At 46.2% G+C, this 20,963-nt stretch overlaps 2 protein-coding genes across 2 annotated transcripts in view; one reads left to right on the top strand and one right to left on the bottom strand.

The window, feature by feature from the left end:
- Window positions 1–967, top strand: part of COG7 (component of oligomeric golgi complex 7) — a 56,361-nt gene extending 55,394 nt beyond the window's left edge. Inside the window, exon 20 of the transcript XR_012641191.1 lies at window positions 949–967. The gene's annotated coding sequence lies outside the window, so the exon portion shown is untranslated. The remainder of the gene's footprint in view (window positions 1–948) is intronic.
- LOC141994688 (epithelial sodium channel subunit beta) overlaps window positions 1–20,963 on the bottom strand; it is a 51,268-nt gene that overhangs the window by 20,014 nt on the left and 10,291 nt on the right. The window contains exons 2-7 of the mRNA XM_074964938.1: window positions 12,072–12,390; window positions 10,744–11,065; window positions 8,375–8,568; window positions 4,566–4,669; window positions 3,738–3,901; window positions 2,396–2,503 (exon numbers count right to left, since the gene is read on the bottom strand). Of these exons, the coding sequence (XP_074821039.1) occupies window positions 2,396–2,503; window positions 3,738–3,901; window positions 4,566–4,669; window positions 8,375–8,568; window positions 10,744–11,065; window positions 12,072–12,382 (1,203 nt within the window). The 5' untranslated portion in view covers window positions 12,383–12,390. The remainder of the gene's footprint in view (window positions 1–2,395; window positions 2,504–3,737; window positions 3,902–4,565; window positions 4,670–8,374; window positions 8,569–10,743; window positions 11,066–12,071; window positions 12,391–20,963) is intronic.

Below are 20,963 nucleotides of genomic sequence, written 5' to 3'. Positions count from 1 at the left end.
AATTCTCTTCCCACCCCCTCAGGCAGGACTTCTGGGTATCTGTGGGGCCATAATTCTTGTCAATAGTGTCTTGTAAGAAGAACAGAGCAGAGAAGACCTGAATGTGGGATGTGCTCAAGCTGGATAATTTCTCTTTAAAAAGTGTTTCAAGCCCCCTTTATCCTTCATAAAGAAGCAAAAAAGGGTCACACACCCATTTTCCCCCTTTGTGAGTCACCTTTAACACACTGGGCATACCCCATGGCAATTCCCACAGTGCCCCGCCTCCAATGGGATAGCCCCTAGACAATCTGCTAAAGCAGGCGCAGGCCCGATCCTCCTCAGCTTCTCCCTGCCCGCTGAGTCTTTACTGTTGGCTCCTTTCTGTTGTCTGACAAGGACAATGTTTGCAACACAGGAGGCACAACGGTCATTCAGCAGCTCATACTCTAGCAAACCCGTTAGTTGTCCTGTGCACTGCTCTGCCAGGAGAGGTGTCCCCTAATTAAGTCTGACTTTGGGATCACTGGACGACAAGCCCCTTTCACTCTCTCTCTGTAGATAAGGCACAAGGACTTTCAGTTCCTTGAAAGAATCATCACTTTTCCTATAGGCAGGAGGAGCCCCGGCTAGGACGCCTCCATTCCTCCCCCTCTCCTCCCCGCCAACAGCTCCATTTCATGGGAGAGGTCTGATTTCACAGTCTGTGACCTGTTTTTCACAGCTGTGAATTGGGTAGGGTCATATGGTAGCTTCAGGGGTAATTTATAGCTACAGAGATTCTGGGCCATTTCTGCTCGGCTTTTGTTATGCCCTGCTAGAGTCATGCTAAGTGCCGCAGGCGGTGGAAACCCAAGTGGCCTTAGAGGTGGGTGAATTGCAGACACAGCATTTAGGACGGGAACAGGAGAGGACATTTTGAACACTGTGGTTGGAGTCACCCTATTGCTGCCTTTGCTCTGATTTCAGGATGGATGGGGGCCTCCAGCAGTGGGGCTTCAGAGGGAACTCTATTCTGGGACGCTCAGCCCCGAGGCAGAAACTGGGCAGCAGTGTAGAGGCAATGAACAAAACCAGACAAAGCTCACAAGTGCTGCCCGGCTGGACCAAGGAGGTAAATCACCCTGCTCTCCACCAGTACTATTGTCCTGAGTTTGTTCTCTGATGTTTTGCAGGGACACTTGTCCCTTAGGGCTCCCAGCCTTCCTAAAGCCCTAGGACATCCTCCAAACTCATCCTTCAAACTCCTTCAAGCTCTCTGGTACTTTCACCACATTCATTTTGGTTTTGTTCTGGCCAACAAGTTCTCACTGGGTAAGAACATCTCACTTGGAGTCCTTGTCCATCTTGGCATTTCTCTGGGCCCCATGTGCAGGCTCCACCTTTGCTTTATTCATTGTTGAGTTTTCCCGTTACTTTACTGCTAATGCACTTATTTTGGTACATCATATTTTGTTGCACCCAGAAATTTATGTGGGAACTTTTGTCATTTCCCCTTTATGGTCTGACCCTTTAATCCATTCAAGTTCGCCCAACAGTTTGCCTGTTCTTCTAAAATACACTCTACTGGACATCAATTTACGTTCTGTACTCCTTTTCTGTTCTCTCCAATCTTCTTAACAGTTTTCATCTGGCAGAGACAGACAAGCAAGCCTTTGGATGCTTGTCTGAAGGTAAGTAAAAGGGAGGAAAATTGGGAGGGATCCAATGAGAATGTATAATATATTGGAGGATGCACAGATATTCTAGATTCGGACTGCTTTGACTTGTATATAATAATCATCCATGTCACCTGAGCTCCCACAGTCTCTTCCAGGGACCAAAAGCACAACAAAAACATTTTGCTTTTTCAGTTTACAAATAGCTGCTTTGCTTGTAAGCTGCACTTATTGGAATTCTGTGCAACCATAGGGAATGTTGCAAGGGAAACTTGCTAGGCTATCGCTTTGCAGAAAGCTACAGAACAGCAAAAAAATAAAGCTTCCAACTGGACAGAGTGAAAAGAACTATTTTCCACCATGTCTTCACTCTGCTCAGCAATCTGTGTAGTAAGATTGAGAGACAGAGAATTACATTGAACTGGATTCTCTGTCTAAGCAATTTAAAAATTCCTAGTGGCTTAATATAACTTGGAATAGATAAATTGTTAGGCTTTGATCCTGCAAACATGCACACGAGTTTTCCAACTGAACTCAATGGGAACATTCATATGTATGAAGTTATGGACATGCATAAAATGTTTGCAAGATTAGGGCTCTCATTTGTGTTTGTTTCTTGTGTTTCATGCTTAATGGTTATTTTAGAGATTCTGATCTATTACGTTTAACTTATTCTCTAGAATCATTCATATAAATTAAGCATTTAAATTGCTTAAAAGATTTATTTTTAAATTGTTTTAATTAATAATGCTCTTTACCTGTATGGAGTAGGAGGTGTTATATTCATTATAAAGATTTTTTACGGGGACATCTGACCCATTCATAGTGCAGTCACTGTAGGGATAACCCATCCGCTCAAGTTCATCCTGAAAGAAAACCAAACCCACCAAATATCTGAATGTTGTAGTCATAATTCCTTTCTGTCACATTTCAGAGTAGCAGCCGTGTTAGTCTGTATTCGCAAAAAGAAAAGGAGTACTTGTGGCACCTTAGAGACTAACCAATTTATTTGAGCATGAGCTTTCGTGAGCTACAGCTCACTTCATTGGATGCATCTGATGAAGTGAGCTGTAGCTCACGAAAGCTTATGCTCAAATAAATTGGTTAGTCTCTAAGGTGCCACAAGTACTCCTTTTCTTTCTGTCACATGTTTGTTTGGTGCGAGACCATTTCAGACATGCAGATCCTGCAGTTTTCCTGAAATGTACAGTCCTGGAGAGGCTATAACATCCACAGGTTGCAATATTCAAGGAACACCATCTTTGGGAAATGCATGGTGCTGAATTGGAATTCTTTGGTGCTCAGGAGGAGCATGGGGCTTCCTGGATTACACAGCGAGGACCTCCTCAGACCCCACTGCTCTGTGACCCCATCTGATTGTCTCTGGGGGAGGATTAATGGCAGATCCATGGGTTCCACCCTGTCCCAAACCCCAGGTTATACGTTCCAGTGACAACTGCATTATAGCCCATAGAAGGGAAGGGGAGGATTGAGTGAGAAGCTGGGATCTATGATGAGGGGGTTGTCTTAGCCACATTCAATGCATGGCAAAGGCTGACAGAGGCACAGCCAGCAAGGCCAGTAGTAACCAAGCAAAACACCCAGTACCTTATTCACTGAACGTACAGAAAGAAACATGACACCTGTTGTCTGTAGAATTCTAGGAAGAGTATGATGTTAATGACAATTATAAGTATGCTCTGAAGACTAACGACAAGGTCAGTCAGGGAGTGTAACATTTGGGTAACTGCACCTTAGTGAGAAGCAGGGGGCAAGGAAGAGGTGCCCTGCCCCAAAGACTCCATCCAGTTACTTTAGCTGCAGTGTTAAATGTAACTGGACTCGCTTAGCACTGCGGCTCCTGACACATGGAGTGAAGAGGCAACAATTACCTAGGCTGCGGCTTTTGGCTTCAATAAATCAGTTTACCAGATAAGTTGCATTCAATCTTTCATAAACAATGTTCCAAGCCGTAGCTCGAATATAACTTGGCTGTTTTGGACTGAGCCAGTTCAGTCAAGATTGAAAACAAACTTGGCTGCTGTCCGATCAGGGAGTCTTACTCTCCGATGATTTGTTCTGATGAAATGTCACACATACCACTAATATGCCGATAGAAGTTTCTGTCCCAGACATGGCATAGATGCCCTGGTCTTTAAGAAACGGGAAACTCTTCTGCTCATGCAGCATAAGCCTGGCCCCAGCAGTAGATGTGAGGTAGGGAATGTAATCTTGTTGGCTGATGTCCAGAATTAACTTCAGTCCTGTGGGCACCAAACACAACATTCAAAAACCCACAACATGAAGTGCAGCATTTATATATAAACATGACTGTTTAGAGGAACCCTCTTACTATGCAGGGAAATCCCTCTCCCACTAAGAGAGGAGAACAGACCCTTCATCCTTAGATTGACCATTGTTACACTTGTTAATGCTTTGAAAAGGACTCTTTCCTTCCCACACATTGGCTGAGTGTAACACATGATTCTGTGGGTGTTTTCCCAGGTATTCAGCTGAGATGCACTTTTCTTAAAGTCATCCCATTATTCTGTGTTATACCCTTTGCCATTCCATATATAATCCATGTCCTTCTTTGGGATTTAGCCCCTTTCTAATCCTGGCAGACAGTTATCGTTTCCCTATCCATTCCCTGTGGCCCCAAGAACTCATTCAAAAGAACATAACGGCCATACAGGGTCAGACAAAAAGGTCCATCTCGTCCAGTATTCTGTCTGCTGACAGTGGCCAATGCCAGGTGCTTCAGAGGGAATGAACAGAACAGACAATCGTCAAATGATCTATCCCCTGTCGTAGCCCTATATGATACCATAAATCGGCCTCTTCAAAACATGTAACATCTTGCTTTCTGCAGATGAAACATTTCCCAGCCATCCTGTTTCCTTTGTTCCTTGGGGGTTTAGTACTTACCAAACTCTGCTCCCGGGTTGGAAGAAATTAGGGCTTCCTCATCCATGCCCCAGTTAAAGATGTAGCAGTTGCCATGGTCAGGATGATAGATCTGGGTGAAATTTCTGTAAGAATCATGCACAGTAAGGTGTGACCCTCTAAGGTGGTAAGAGAATGGGACTAATTGATCCTATGTTTTGATATCTTGTAGTTATGCCTGGGATGTACAGGTAGCTTGTTTATTTGCTGCACACACAAATACAACAGTTTATTCTGGTAGACGATGCTCAGTTCCTAAGTGGTGTAGTTTCAACCAAATTGCTCTACTGAAAAATAGCAGCAGCAGCTCTTTGTGGGACTTCAGAGAGACTCGTTTGAAGTTTTTCTTTTATTAATTTCCGTGGCAAGATTTCATTTTTTCCTATTGAATTTGACAGTGTCGCGGGCTCATTGTCCCATAGAAATCCTTCCTACTTCTGAGACAAGCATGGTGCTGGTTGGCAAAGGGAGCAATACACTAGGAGCTAGATCAGAGCTTCAGGTAGGTGGAGGTGCAGTGCTAACAAGTGTCTTTAATGGTGTGAATTATTTCAGGGCTCCTTACTTACAGGACCCTAAAGCACTGGGAGGAGGCTTAAATTGTGCCATCGATACGTTGTACTTAGCCAAAAACCCAAACAGAATTTAGAATATGGTATTTAAGGACCTTGTAAATAAAGTATTTTCCAGTATCAGTGGACGCAGACTGGGGGAAGGGGATGTTACACATTTAAACACAGAACTAAAACGCAAGTGTTCCTTCTGGGAATGGAACAAAGTGCACAGGAGACGCTGTGACTTGAGCCTCAGTTGTGCCCACGGCGCATCCTAGAACGGAGAAGTGCAGAGCTTCCCTGCCCCACAGTTGCTCTGGAAAGCCTCATGCCTCACGCAGGCCCAGTACCTCTAGAAGCCATTGTGATACCCACAGCCCGGGGCTAGCCAGGGCTCATCTCCTCTGGGAGGTTAGCGCCCCTGGCAGTGCTTGGCTCAGGGGAGCACCAGGCCTGACCTTGCGCCGAGAGAGGGAAAAGGTTCCTTGTAGCACTTACCCCTCGGCCCTCTTGCTCACCTGTGCAGGGTATAGACACAGTCTTGCCCACAGAGCCAGCATCTCAGAGGTACGTGCTGTCCCGTGACGGAAAGGAGCCTGCCTGGGATTTTCTATTGAATGCTACAGTGTGACATAAGTGTGGCACACCCAAATAAGTGCCTGGCTTAGGGCAGTGATAACTGACTTGCCCTAGGGCTGTAATAATTGACTTGCCAAGTTTAGATAACTACCCAACTATTTGTTTGTTGATAATTCTTGTATTATCCTGTACAGAGCAGTACTGTGGGAAGGGCTCGTTACAGCCTAGGTTGGAATCATACACTCAGTTCTGCAGAACTGCAGATACAAAGGGTTTGTCAATCACAAGGCATGTTGAGGGAAGAAGTGTACACTGGGCCAAATGCTGTGCTCTAGGGTTAGTTATTCAGACAAACTCTCACAGGAGCCAGTTGAGCTCTGAAGGTGCTCGTCCCCTCTGAAAATCAGGCCACTTATTTATGTACTCGACTTTAGGGTGTGAAGTTTAAAGATTGGCCTTAGTTCCTTTTCTGTGGTCATGAGGAGTCGGTGACAGAGCTGGGATTGGGACTCTTCTGATTCCCTGTCCTGTGCTCACATCACCAGACCCACCAGCAGCGGGTCAGAGAGAAGGGATGACTGGACGATTAACAGTTGCTGAGCTGAGCAGAGCACCTCTCCGAGGTCTCCTGGCACCAAGGGAAGTTCGTACATTCTCAAACGCAGATGGGCAAATACATCTGTTATGAGCTTTGGCTCACAGTCTCTCCTCTGTTAGCAGGTAGAGCCCCCACTCTTGTCAATATAGGTTCCACTCTGAGAGCATGTGGAGGATACAACCCTTCATAATAACGAGCGAACTCATCAACTTGTGTTGGAAGACTGCAGAGCGGACATTGGGTGTCCAGGCGCCCTGCAGAGTAACGGCTCTCACTCCATGCATGGAACTCCACTGATATCCAAATGGTAATCGGCAACCTTGGGAATATGCCCAGGGCAATTGGCTTTGTTGCTGACAGGAATAAAACATGCACAGACTCTCCACCTGGTACACAGACACACTGGCATTGTTCTGTATTGGGACACTTGGTACAAATAAGACCGTGATAGAAGAGTAATTAAGTCTCTGTGCTTATGTTAGTTCCAAATCATCCACCAGTGACCGCAGGGTGTTAATCAACAGGCGCATTTTCAATTACTCAGTCTGTACGAATGGAAGAAGGAAGATGAGAAAGATTAAGGGTCTAATCCTGCAGCTGTGAAGAGCACATAATTCCCACTGATTTGGAGGGGAGCTTGGAGTAGTGTTGATATTAACCAATCCATAACCACCCTGCAGCCCATGTACATGTCAGACATGTCTGCTCTTTTGCTCCTTAGGGTCATTTCTATTGATTGACATGAATATTATACATAATGTAAATATTACAATTAATATTCACCAGCAAATTCCTTTGCAATGCTCCTATGCAGAATTAAATTGATCTCAGTTACCCAGACTTTACCAGCTAAGCCTTAAGTGTTGGCTTCTCAGTATGCCAATCTGTACATGTAATTAAAGTAAGAACACTATCAGATTTCACTAGTAGAGTTTTTCAAGTTGTGTGTTGGAGCCTGTGGACAAGAATGAGACACTATAAGCAGGGAAAGTGAACAAACTCAGATCAAATAAAGACCAACCTGCACCTGCTTCTAAAACTCAAACCAACCCCACCCTGAGAGTATTTTACTCTGCCCCTGCATGTCCACTGCAGCTGGGATCAAAACCAGAAATCATGTGGGATATGTGGCTCTCGTATTAACTAGGGAGCATTGGAAATCTCTTGATTCACTGAGGTAAGCTTAAGAAAAGCAGTGACCCCCGGAGCTGCTGAAGCCTATTGCAGTAGCTTTGTCCATCACTAATTACAGGTCAGGCACATGGTCTTCGAGGTTGAAGTTTTTGAATTGAGGTTTTCTTTTTAAAATTAAAAAATATTCTGCCATAAAGCTGATTATATGGGTTGTTTCCCCTGCTGCACTCCACTCTCACTGTGAAATAGACTCAAGTGGAGGCTCTGCACTGGCTGGGATCGCAGAGACAGAGCTGCAGCATGAACGGAGGTGTCTTTTTCCTTTTAGTAAATAACTGACTATTTAAGAAGTTACCTTAAATTTTGGTTGGAGGCTTTAACAGAAGCGAGCATCCAGTAACACTCCAAATGGGGAAGCTGTGATGGGAATACCCAGTTCAAGTTTAGGCCATTTAATAATTTGATTTGAAATTCTGTTATAAGATCCCTGCTCCATTCAGGCTAATGAGCACCCAGCAACACTGGATGGATAAAAGCCAAATTGCAATTCATTGCTGTAAGAAGTGAGACTTGTGTGCTGTTTCTATTACAAATTAATATAGACTTCTAGATAAACATTTTTCTTTGCCTTTTATGGACTTGATTCTGTACAATGAAAATATTTAGAAAGACAATAAAAGGAGCAGGAATCACACATCAGTGTGAGGCCCTGGCTCGTACATGATTTAATAATTCATAGTAGTAGTAATTATTCATATTTCCAAAGCATCTAGGAGCCTCTGTCATGGACCAGGACCCCATTGTGCTCAGCATTCTACAGACACAGAAGAAAGTGGTCCCTGCTCCGAAGAGCTTCATACTCATTTTGCCCAGTATAGTTTCAAGTGACACTGAGAGTAAGTAGAAGTTCAGTGGGTTCCACGTACCTGTAGCTGCAGGGCTCTGCCCCATACAGACATGCTAGGATCATGTCCTCTGGCTGGTAGCCCATCCTGATCCTCTCTTGCAGCGGGACTTTAGAGAGGATGCTAGTGGACTGTAGAATGTACCATTCTGTCACTGCTTGGGCTGCGCTGGTGAAGTTCCTGTAGATGCACTGGGGGGTGTCCTTGTGGTGGCACTGAAGACACATGGAGTTAGATATTAATGTGTAACTAACAGACAACCAGCAGGTGGCTGGCCTTGTGTTCAGAGAGATGGGATAACCTACGGGCTGGAGTAGTGGCTGTGGCCCTCTGTAGCATTCACAGGGTATTGGGGTCACAGCATACAGGAATGTAAATCCTGTGGCCACCCCCCAACCCACTCCATCACCACTACCCACATGGGTATTTGCATGGCTGGCATGGATGCCCTTTCTGCAGAGCAAGGACATCTAAGTGCAGCTCTGCCCATGGTCCCCAGGGCAGGGCTTCAGTGGACTGGTGCATCTAACACGGGCCTTCATACCACAGGTGAATTTCACCTTGGAACCCATCTGCTGTCGGTTGCACCTAGCTCAGTTACCACACGACCCTGCTACTGTGCACTAAAAGATCCCTAGTGTGCTACTCCCATGGAGTGGATAGCAGTGTACTAAGGAGCTTTCCGGGTGTAGGAGCAGAGTCCATGCAGACCGTCAGTGTGCAGTACACTAGCACGAGAGCGGTTTACACACCAGCTTGCTGGGCACTAACTGTTCATCCACACAAGCCCTGAGTGTTTGATCCTGGTGGGGGCCCTCAGAATTCCTAATGAATGACTGCAGCCAGAGTCCCGGGTGTGTCGCCTGGGGCAGGATCAGGCCCAAAAGATTAGAAGTGAAACAAACTGATTCTAGGCTGGTGTGATTAGAAAATCTCAAACCCAGCAGCCCCCAGTACGCCAGTGTTACCGGCGAGTCCTATGGAACAACCTTCCAGAGATGCACCAGCCTGATGGAGCAGCCCCCAGCCATACACCCAGTGTGTCGCTGTGCGGGAAATCATTTGATATGGGATCCATGCTCAGTTCCAACCAGCTCTAAACTGAGAGAAAGTGACTGGAAATGATGCACAGAGCTGTGCCAGGGCCCCTTTATGAGCCAGCATGGACCACATGATGCAGCTTTTCAAGAGACAAACCTGGTGGAGAAACAAAATCCAGAGGCCCCATTTGTGCTTTACGTTCTAGCAGAGGCTATGTCTCATAGACTCATAGGTATTAAGGTCAGAAGGGACCATTATGATCATCTAGTCTGACCTCCTTCACAAAGCAAGCCACAGAATCTCACCCACCCACTCCTGCAGTAAACCTCTCACCTATGTCTGACCTATTGAAGTCCTCAAATCATGGTTTAAAGACTTCAAGGTGCAGAGAATCCTCCAGCAAGTGACCCGTGCCCCATGCTACAGAGGAAGGCGAAAAACCCCCAGGGCCTCTTTCAATCTGCCCTGGAGGAAAATTCCTTCCCGACCCCAAATATGGCAATCAGCTGAACCCTGAGCATGTGGGCAAGATTCACCAGCCAGATACCCAGGAAAGAATTCTCTGTAGTAACTCAGATCCCACCCCATCTAACATCCCATCACAGGCCATTGGGCCTATTTACCATGAATAGTTAAAGATCAATTAATTGCCAAAATCATGTTATCCCATCATACCATCTCCTCCATAAACTTATCGAGTTTAATCTTGAAGCCAGATAGGTCTTTTGCCCCCAATGCTTCCCTTGGAAGGCTATTCCAGAACTTCACTCCTCTGATGGTTAGAAACCTTCGTCCAATTTCAAGTCTAAATTTCCCGATGGCCAGTTTATATCCATTTGTTCTTGTTTCCACATTGGTACTGAGCTTAAATAATTCCTCTCCCTCTCCGGTATTTATCCCTCTGATATATTTAGAGAGAGCAATCATATCTCCCCTCAACCTTCTTTTGGTTAGGCTAAACAAGCCAAGCTCCTTGAGTCTCCTTTCATAAGACAGGTTTTCCATTCCTCGGATCATCCTAGTACCCCTTCTCTGTACCTGTTCAAGTTTGAATTCATCCTTAAACATGGGAGACCAGAACTGCACACACTATTCCAGGTGAAGTCTCATCAGTGCCTTGTATAACGGTACTAACAGCTCCTTATCTCTACTGGAAATACCTCACCTGATGCATCCCAAGACTGCATTAGCTTTTTTCACGGCCACAGTCATCCTGTGTCAATGGATACAGCCCTATCTGCCTTACTCCCACGGCTTAACTCTCCTCCCCAAATGTTTGTGTAACTCCCATTTGTGTCCTCGAGCGAAGTGCAGAGCACGTCTGCATGGAGCCACAAACCTACACTTACCAGCTTCACTGCCACTTTGTGTTTCTGTGCTTCTGACGTCACATTGGACAGGGCGGGAGAGGAACTGTTGGGTCGGGTTCCTGAGCCGCTTTGGTTGGTCTCAAAGAGATCGATAATGACGGGATGGTCTGGGTCACTCTCGTCAATCAGAACCAAGGGGATTTGGTTCCAGAGCTTCAGGTCTAACCTCTGAGAAACAGTCTCACTGGAGTTTAGTGGGGGAGCTGAGATTGCGTCCCCATGCTTGGACTGCAGGATCCTTTCCAGGGCTGCCTCGGTGAGCGCATCCAACTCTTTCAATAGATGCCTCACCTTGGAGTATCTGAAGGACAAAGAGCAGTTAGCAGGTGCTGGGAAGGTGGCAGTGGCTTGCAGTAGATTGAATTTCTATAGGGAACACAGGCCTTAGGTAGCTTCATAAAGAGTTACTGAAAAATGAATGCAGACCATGTACAAAGTGTGATCTAGGCTAGAATGTGTATCCTGGCGGCCAGACCCTGGAGCAAGAACCAGATATAAAATTAGCGAGGCAATAAACCATCAGTGTTTTACTGATGACTTGCTGTGTTTACAGAAATAATGTCATTATCTTTCAAATAACTCATGTTCCTGGGTCAGCAGTGGGCTAACATACCCAGGAGCCACTCTAGAAGGAGAAGACACAAAAATCAACCTACTTGTGGATCTGCTCTAAGTTTTGGGATGTACTTTACACTACTGACTGGGACGTACTTTACACTTGTGGATCTGCTCTGTCATATTGATGTAAATTTAAAGTACCTCCAGTGAAGTTGTTGGACTGCCTGATTTCATAGGAGTTACTCTGAATTTACACTGGAGTAACTGAGAGCAGATATTAGCCTTTCGTGGCACCCAGATAATGGGGTTGGGTTGCGGAAAGTGTTTTCGTTCATTCTTTTGTTTTCATTTGTTTACAGCAGTGGTTCCCAGACTTGTTCCGCCGCTTCTGCAGGGAAAGCCCCTGCCGGGCCGGGCCGGTTTGTTTACCTGCCGCGTCCGCAGGTTCGGCCGATTGCGGCTCCCAGTGGTCGCGGTTCACTGCTCCAGGCCAATGGGATCTGCTGGAAGCGGCAGCCAGTATGTCCCTTGGCCCGCGCCCACCAGGGGCTTTCCCTGCACAAGCGGTGGAACAAATTTGGGAACCACTGGTTTAAAGGGCTTGCTGAATGACACTGGCCACTTTCAGAAAGCCCATATCTTTGCAATTTGAGATGGAAAAGATTTATAGTGCTATGCTCTGGAAATGTCACTGAGAAAGTCAGCTTCACAGCTGATGCTGTATCACTTGGTGCAGATAGGCAACTCACTTGTAGGGGCTGGCATTACAGACTGTGACTGCTGGGAACTTCATGGTCTTAAACCCTATAGAGAGAGATGAACTGACACTGTAGGAGAGGTATGTGCCAATGAGGATCCCCCATTGCCAGAAGACGAGAGATGCGAAGAGCAGAGTCAGGAAAAACCAGATGACTTTTTTCTTTGGCCCCTCTCGGATGATGCGCTTGGGTCCATGCGTGTTGGTGTTATCGCAGTACCAGACCAGCAGCTCTTTGTATGTGTATCCCGGCCCCTTCTGGAGACGGTGCAGCACTCTAATGAAATACCTTTTAAAGTTCATTGTAATGCCTGTGAACATGGGGGGGAAACAGGTTAGTCTTAGGCAGCAGGATTTAAATTACTTGCCATATTCTGCTTCTAGGAGTCCTTCAGATGGGAGACTAACCAGCAGGTGCCTTCAGCCTGTCTCTGGTAGTTCTACAGGTGGATTTCACAGATCACAGGGTAGCGATCTCACCTATGCCCTAATGGTTGTGGTCTGTGTTACCACGAGGGAAATGTGAATGAGACTCTCAGCGTCTCACTACCCGTGTTGAAAGAGTTCTGGAGACCTCTCAACCTCCCACTGTACCACCACCCCAGAGCTGGGCTTCTTCCAGCAATACTGAAAATCCTTCCCACCTAGACGTGGGTAACGGAAAACATGCAGTTATTGGAAGGCTAGTCATACTTGCAAACCCATTCTGAGCCTATTACAGCCTAAACTGTGTAAGATCCTTGGAGAAGGGACCACTATTTTGTCTCAAAGAACCATCATTCATGGCACTGTATGAACATTAATGTATGCTACTACTGTAGACCAGTCTTAGTCTTAGATCTTTATCTGCTCTAGGTCTGTTTAAACTGCATGACTCTGAACTGGTTTAGAACAGCAATTAGGCTAACTCAGCTCAACTCTCAGTGTAGAAGGGACCTAAAGGGATTTGACTTAAAATGACTGGGGAAGAAGTATTACCAGCTCCTTGGGCATCAGATATATCTACCTCCCGAAAGGGGAGTAGGAAAGAGGGATTTGGGCACAAGTGTCCTTTTTCAAGACTAAAAATGTCAAAGGGGTGAGGATGCCTGCCAGAGAAAGGACAATAGATTGTTTTTTTTTTTCCAGATTCCTTTGTTTTGAGATAATATCAGTACATTTTGTGCTGCTGATGTGAGGGATGCTGCATATTTTGCATTGGTATTGTGAGTACATGGTACATTTTATGCTGCTATTGTGAGTTGAGAATGCGTGTTACTAAATCTTTATATCCCGGAGCAGAATTTCACAACAAAAGAGAGATCTAGCTAAGTTGAAAATCGTTCAGAGGTTTAAAATGTAGAATGTCAGAATTGAGGACCCATGTTAAATATGGTATTAAGCACAGAGGGAACAGTAATACTGAAAGTGTAGAACTAGAAACGTTTCAATAGTCAGCAATATTCAGAAGAAAGAACAAATTCTGCTTTTATGCAATGTTACTCTTACTAACTTTAATCCCATGTAGATAAAATATAAAAGGAAAGTTGCTGTACAGGTTGCTGGGGTATAGGCCATGCACACTCGAAAGATCTCTTTTCTCCTCTAGAACTGGAAGACAATGAAGGCTGATTTCATTTGGTTAGATGGTCTTTTTCTCTTGGGCCTGTTTGGTGAGATGACTGCATCAGTTTGAAACCTTACCTATCCGAGCAGAGGAACTGGATAGTAACTGAATACTCACACAGGCTCAGCTGTTTATGGGGAGTGGGTGAGGACACCTTCCACATCTGGCCAAGACTGCGAGTGCAATGAGTTTGATAAAGATTGAAAACGATTCACTGACTTCGTGGTGTCTCACAGCTTCATGCTGAGCTGGAGTCAAACTCCATCTGTCTCCAGTTACTCACAGCCCTATGATCCTGTGCCATGCCCCAACAGAGCCTCATCACCCAAGATCAAATGTCATGAGACCCAGATTACCTCTTCCCTAAGGAAAACCCATGGTAAGGAGCTCTGGAGGGGAGGAACTCCCCCGCCCCCCCAGCACTATCCCATTCCAGAGATTTCCTAGGATTGTTATGTCAGGGACAGGGCTTAGACTCCTTCCTCCTGGGAACAGGAAGCAGTTTTGTCCCCAAACCCAGCAGATTTCATGGAACCCACAAAGGCGACCTGGGGCCCCCAGCCCTCCGCCTCCCTGACAGCATTGCTCCAATGAAGTCACAATACCAAGGAAGGACTCTCCAAGCCCCCTGCTCGCAAGAGTTTCTTCAGCATGAAGGGGGCCTTTAGGTTCGATTAACTTTCCAGTGGCTTTTGTGCAGGTCTGTGGTGGGGATGAGGGCAGGCAATACACACTTTTCCTGCCCATCTCTTCTACTTTCCAGTCATGGATGCCTGACCCTGCAGAAGCTCTCTGCAGGGGTTGGGGTGCTGCAGAAGCAATGGCTCTTCGCTGCATCCCAGCTCACCACTGTGCAAGACAGGAGTGGTCCAAGCAGTAGATACCCTCTGAGTAGGCAATTCCAGAGGAATATGCAAACCTGCGGCATAAAGAAAGGCTGGAGGTTTATTACGTGTGGCCTTTTCACCTCAGCTGTCCTGTCACCAGTTAGACATCTGCTTGCTAAATCCCAGATCAGGAAACCTCAAGGACAACCCTTGTTTCATAAACTGGCATAACCAAAATATACTGGAAGCCAGAGAGATTGGCAAAAGCAAACTAGTAAATATTTCTCCCTCTTTTAAAAAAAAACATTAAAAGATTTAGATTAGATTAAAATTAAAACACACCCAAACTCCACTGGGCAACATCCAGCTTTGATCATAGAATAGGGTTGGAAGAGACCTCAGGAGGTCATCTAGTCCAACTCCCTGCTCAAAACAGGACCAATCCCCAACTAAATCATTGCAGCCAGGGCTTTGTCAAGCTGGGCCTTAAAAACCTCTAAGGGAACGCGGGGGAGATAGCTCAGTGGTTTGAGCATTGGCCTGCTAAGCCCAGGGTTGTGAGTTCAATCCTTGAGGGCGTCATTTAGGGATCCAGGGCAAAAATTGGGGATTGGTCCTGCTTTGAGCATGGGGTTGGAGTAGATGACCTCCTGAGGTCTCTTCCAACCCTGGTATTCTATGATGATTCCACCACCTCCCTAGGTAACGCTTTCCAGTGCTTCACCACCCTGCTAGTGAAATAGTGTTTCCTAATATCCATCCTAGACTTCCCCTACTGCAGCTTGAGACCATTGCTTCTTGTTCTGTCATCTGCCACCACTGAGATCAGCTGAGCTTCATCCTCTTTGGAAACCCCCTTCTGGTAATTAAAGGGTGCTATCAAATCGCCCCTCACTCTTCTCTTATGCAGACTAAATAAGCCCAGTTCCCTCAGCCTCTCCTCATAAGTCATGTGCCCCAGCCCCCTAACCATTTTTATTGCCCTCCGCTGGACTCTCTCCAATTTGTCCACATCCCTTCTGTAGTGGGGGACCCAAAACTGGACGCAATACTCCAGGTGTGGCCTCACCAGTGCCTAGTAGAGGGGAACAGTCACTTCCCTCAATCTGCTGGCAACGCTCCTACTAATACAGCCCAATATGCCATTGGCCTTCTTGGCAACAAGGGCACACTGTTGACTCATCCAGCTTCTCGTCCACTGTAATCCCTAGGTCTTTTTCTGCAGGACTGCCGCTTAGCCATTCGGTCCCTAGTCTGTAGTGGTGCATGGGATTCTTGTGTCCTAAGTGCAGGACTCTGCACTTGTCCTTGTTGAACCTCATCAGACTTCTTTTGGCCCTATCCTCCAATTTGTCTAGGTCACTCTGGACTCTATCTGTACCCTCCAGCATACCTACCTCTCCCCCCAGCTTAATGTCATCCACGAACTTGCTGAGGGTGCAATCCATCCCATCATCCAGATCATTAATGAAGATGTTGAACAAAACCAGCCCCAGGACAGACCACTGGGGCACTCCGCTCAATACCGGCTGCCAACTATAGACATCAAGCCATTGATCACTACCCATTGAGCCCGATGATCTAGCCAGCTTTCTGTCCACCTTATAGTACATTCATCCAATCCATACTTGATAGACCAGACTACCTGGATGCCCTGGGATCTGGGTTCGCTCTGCTGCTTATTCACTCTTCCCATTGACCAAATAAGAATTTGAAATTGAGAGGTACAAAGTCTGGTCTTGTTTCAGTTCTAAAAATCTCCCACCGAAGGGGATCCTGAGTTCACGCAGACATGCGTATCAATGGCTCATATGCTTGAAGGAAGAGTTGACTTATTTTAATAAAAAAAGGAGTACTTGTGGCACCTGAGAGACTAACGAATTTATTTAGTCTCTAAGGTGCCACAAGTACTCCTTTTCTTTTTGCGAATATAGACTAACACGGCTGCTACTCTGAAACCTGTCTTTATTTTAATAGTACATCTCCCAAGTCTGAATTTTAACGCTCTTAAAACAAAATTCACAACCAATCAGAATCTCTTCAGTGTAGCCCCTCCCCCCCAGCATTCAGAATGACGCCCCGGGCTCCTAAGTCAGGGGATTGCTTTTAAAAATCTCATTCTTGTCAAGCCAGCCTCTTGCTTTGAGCTGTGATCTATGGCTTTAGGGGGAAGATGCCGACTCCAATTGTGTTTGATAATTTGAGATTCAAACGCTACCCTGAAATGAGCATACACATAATCATCCTCCCTGCTGGCTTCTTGATGGGAGATTCCCCTTATCCTCCGCCCACCCCCACATTCACTGTCCTTTCTCCCTCCTGATCTCTGTCCAACTCACATTCTCCTCTGTGCTCCACCAGAGTCTCCCACCTGCCCCCCTTCACCTCCCACCCTTCAAATTCTTCTTTGCCCCCTATTCCTTGCTGCACCTTATTGCATCGTACCCCCATGGGTTCCTCTGCCTCCTTCAGTCTTCCCCGTTCCTCTCTCCTACAGCTGCCCTCCTTACTCTTCTAGATTGTGCCAGCCCCCTTCATTTGCCCTTTACAGCATCCTCCCTGCCCCCCCCCCGTGACCTGCTTCCCCCACTGTCCCTCCTTGTCCCACTGCTGTTCACCAGTTCCTTACAGCATCCCTCTCGCTGTCTCCTGACAGCACAAAGGAGGGGCCGTTTTCATTAAGCCCAATCTAGCATTAGTCCAATTGGAAACAACGGGAGGTCGTGTCCATCTTTGCTAAGGGCAGCCTCATTGCTGCCTGCACAGGCTATTTTAATTGAGGACAGTTTTGTGGCTTCACCTCATTAAGAACAATAGAGTTGGCAACCATTTTGAAAAAGGGCACAGCTTTGCAAGTTTGCTCCTAATTATCCTGAGAAGCTTTAAAAAAGAAAAACCCACATGGCAACTCCGCTACTTTCTCGTGTGCATGCACAGATGGGAAATGCATTCTGCTGGCCACCTATGCTATTTGGAATAGCTCACTGAGATAGCCGTTACTGTAGGAGGTGTCATGGATTCCTTTCAATGCATTCTCCCTGTTCCAAGTAACTTGTACATTCCTGGCCAGATATTTTCACTCCCCTTGCTGCCTTGGTTAAAATGTATCCACGACCCTTCACCTAACCCTCCTCCCCCATAGCCCCTCAAACCAGCGGTGAGGCTACCATAAAGTTATTGCAGCCTGAGCTGAACATTTTAGCAAGTCCTCTTTGTGCGAGGGAACTCTCCTCTTTAAGGTCTTCGTGGAAGAAGCTGGTTGGAGTCCTGTCACCTCAACTCCAGCAGAGCTATGCAACCAGAGAGAACAAGAGGAGTTAGTGTGGAGGAGTCTCTGTGCAGACGGCTCTGGCCTCCAGTGTATCCCCAGAGAGCAGCTCTGTGGGGCTACAGGGCTAAACCTTCTGCTTCGGTGTTGGGTCCATGTGGGGACAAATATCTTCCTATCCCCAACACACACTTCTCAAGTGAAAAACTTGGGAGGACACACAATAGATTTTCTTCTCCCCAAACGCCTCCTGTGGGTATTTCCTGGGAGGGTGCAATCAGACACACTAAACTAAGACCCATGATTCAGACAGTTCCATCTAGAAAGGAATAATGCTCTGAACTCTGAAAATAAATGGTAAAGAGGGCTCTAAGAACAGATCAAATTACAACTCAACCCCTTGTTAGCTCACTTAGACTAGAACGTGAGCTACCCCATTCATGCTGGACACACAATGATCGCCCATCACATGGATAATGTGTTCACAGCTCTGCAGGATATGGGAATAATAAAAGTTTCAAATTAGGGAAGCAAATGACAGTTTATATAAACCAGAAAGCTCTGAGCAACAAGTGGGAACGGTTTCAGGGTTTCACAGAGTCATTTACCCAATCAGGTGGCTAACAGTTTGGTCTAGATGCCCATGGCTTGACCAAACTATATTCAAATGTTCATTCTCCCTCACATCTTTGGTTTGGAGGTTTTGTTGTTCACTTTGTGTTTGAACTTGTTCTCACCCTGTTCTTTCCATTAACAACATGAGATTGGTGAGCTGATGGGTAGTGATCGAGAAGCACTCACTAAAATAGTCTGTGAAAGCTAATGTTCCCCTCAGAAAGTACAATCTAGAGCTTTGTTCCAGCTGAAGAAAGAGGGTCTGTAGAGAGGTATTTACTACGACAGATTTAAGACCAGAGGCAGCCTTAATGATCACGTTAAACTGCAGTGTGCCACACTGTTTCCCAGCCACCGTCACAGTTGCAGTGGTTGGAGGGGATAGTTTACAGTGTCTGAAAACAATTCCATTTCCCTCGTACAACTCACTCTGGCTGTAGCATGTACTTTTCTGACTGAAACTGTGAGTGTAACTATGACTGAATTGTAACTGGGCAGTGCTTTCTGGCTCCTACATAGTTTTAAATCAGTAGACCGTAGTTGCCAACACTTGCTTCCCAGGAGCTGGTAGAATGCTCTGACTGTGTGGGACCTATCCCTGACAGAGATATTAGCCGTAATCTGGAAGAGAAGCTGCGTGACCTTTGAAAGATTTCCACCAGTTCAGGAGTGGGGACTTTCCGCAGCCTCCTTCACCATCACAGCATTTCCTGAATTAGCTCATCACATACAGCAGAGGAAGGACTAACACTCTCATCTGCGCTGTGCTGCAGTGTGGACTCCGGGGGCATGAACTGCAGAATGCACCATGCTGGACTATGTTAACGTGAACTGGATACCTTTTAGTTTGTGCCAGCAGCGTCCACATGGGGCAATGAGGCTGCAAAACTTTGGTGCGCTCTGCAGTTCACACCCCCATTGTCTGCATCATGGCATAGTGTAGACATAACCCAGATCTGCCTTGCTACTGGCAACAGAGTGTGAAGTGAGTTTATCTGCAGGCTGAAGGGACCAGTTAAGAGAGGGAAATATATACGACCACACAGAAAACGACAAGGATAGTGCCTCCCCCCACTGCCCACACCCCAAAGGCTGGAAATTCAGTTTTAAGGCTGGGATTTTCATCTCAGTTTCATGGGAGCACTGTTAGCAGTATATATTGCATATATGTTAAACACTGCAGTGGCTGGAGACCCCTAAAACACAGAAACACATAGGGAATGGCCTATGAATGGAATTTCAGCCTTCAGGCCAGATTCCTTTGTTTTTATTTCATTTAAACCCTTAGGAAACACAGGACCCTCTAAAAATACTCAAAATCTGCAAGCAGGGCCATCTGCATACACAGTATGGGAACTAAGCATGTAAGCAACAGGCATACAGATTTCACAAGGAGTCTCAGAGGCTTACTGAAGATCTGTCACTCAACAGGCACGTAGCTTCATGTGTTTCAGTTTCCTGTCATTGTTTAGGTCATGGCTCTAGAGCCAAATTCTTCCCTAGCCTACGTGTGATGAAGTCAGTAGGATTGCACATGTGGAACTTAGAGGCTAACAGAAAGACTGCAGGATTAGGCCTTATGTTGACAATAGCTCAAACCGGTGAACAGTCTTGCTCCTGAATTGAGTAGCTGGAAGCAGCAGAGCTGACTAATAAGTAGGGCACTACCAAATTCATGGTCCATTTTGGTCAATTTCATGGTCATAGGATTTAAAAAATTGTAAATTTCAGCTATTTAAATCTGAAATTTCAGTGTTGTAATTGTAGGGGTCTTGACCCAAAAAGGAGTTTTGTGGGGGGGGGGAGGGGGGTGTCACAAGGTTATTGTAGGAGGGGTCACAGTACTGCTACCCCGACTTCTGCTGACAGCAGCGCTGCCTTCAGAGCTGGGCGGCCGGAGAGCGGCGGCTGCTGGCCGGGAGCCCAGCTCTGAAGGCAGAGCCGTCGCCAGCAGCAGCGCAGAAGTAAGGAGGGCATGGTATGGTATTGCCACCCTTGCTGCTGCCTGCAGAGCTGGGTGCCTGGCCAACAGTTGCCGCTCTCCAGCCACCCAGCTCTGAAGGCAGCACAGAAGTAAGAGTGGCAATACTGCAACCCCCTAAAATAACCTTGTGACGCCCCTGCAACTCCCTTTTGGCTCAGGACCCCCAATTTGAGAAACACTGGTCTCCCCCGTGAAATCTGTATAGTGTAAAAGCACCAGATTTCACAGGAGGAGACCAGATTTCACGCTCCATGAAATGTTTTTCATGGCCGTGAATTTGGAGGGCCCTACTAATAAGTCATTAAGCCCTCGTGGTTATGAGGGATGTGCTGCTTTTGCAGTTGTCATGCAGCTGATGCAAATTGGGTACCAGATTTTGTGGAGCTTTCTTTGGAAAGGGCATGGTCAAGTGATGCCAAGACATTCAGATATATTCCAATGCATCTCAAAGAAGAGGATTTCTTTGAGCCTCTGAAAGATAACATTTCAAAATTCTCTCTCCCTCAGTTTCCTACTCTCTTTGCCACAGAGTTCCAGTGATTATTAAAACCAGATGATGAGCATTACTATCATCACCAGCAATC

Source organism: Natator depressus, chromosome 10 (assembly GCF_965152275.1).
Source record: "Natator depressus isolate rNatDep1 chromosome 10, rNatDep2.hap1, whole genome shotgun sequence".
Taxonomy (NCBI): domain Eukaryota; kingdom Metazoa; phylum Chordata; order Testudines; family Cheloniidae; genus Natator; species Natator depressus.
This window is presented reverse-complemented; position numbering and strand designations above follow the sequence as displayed.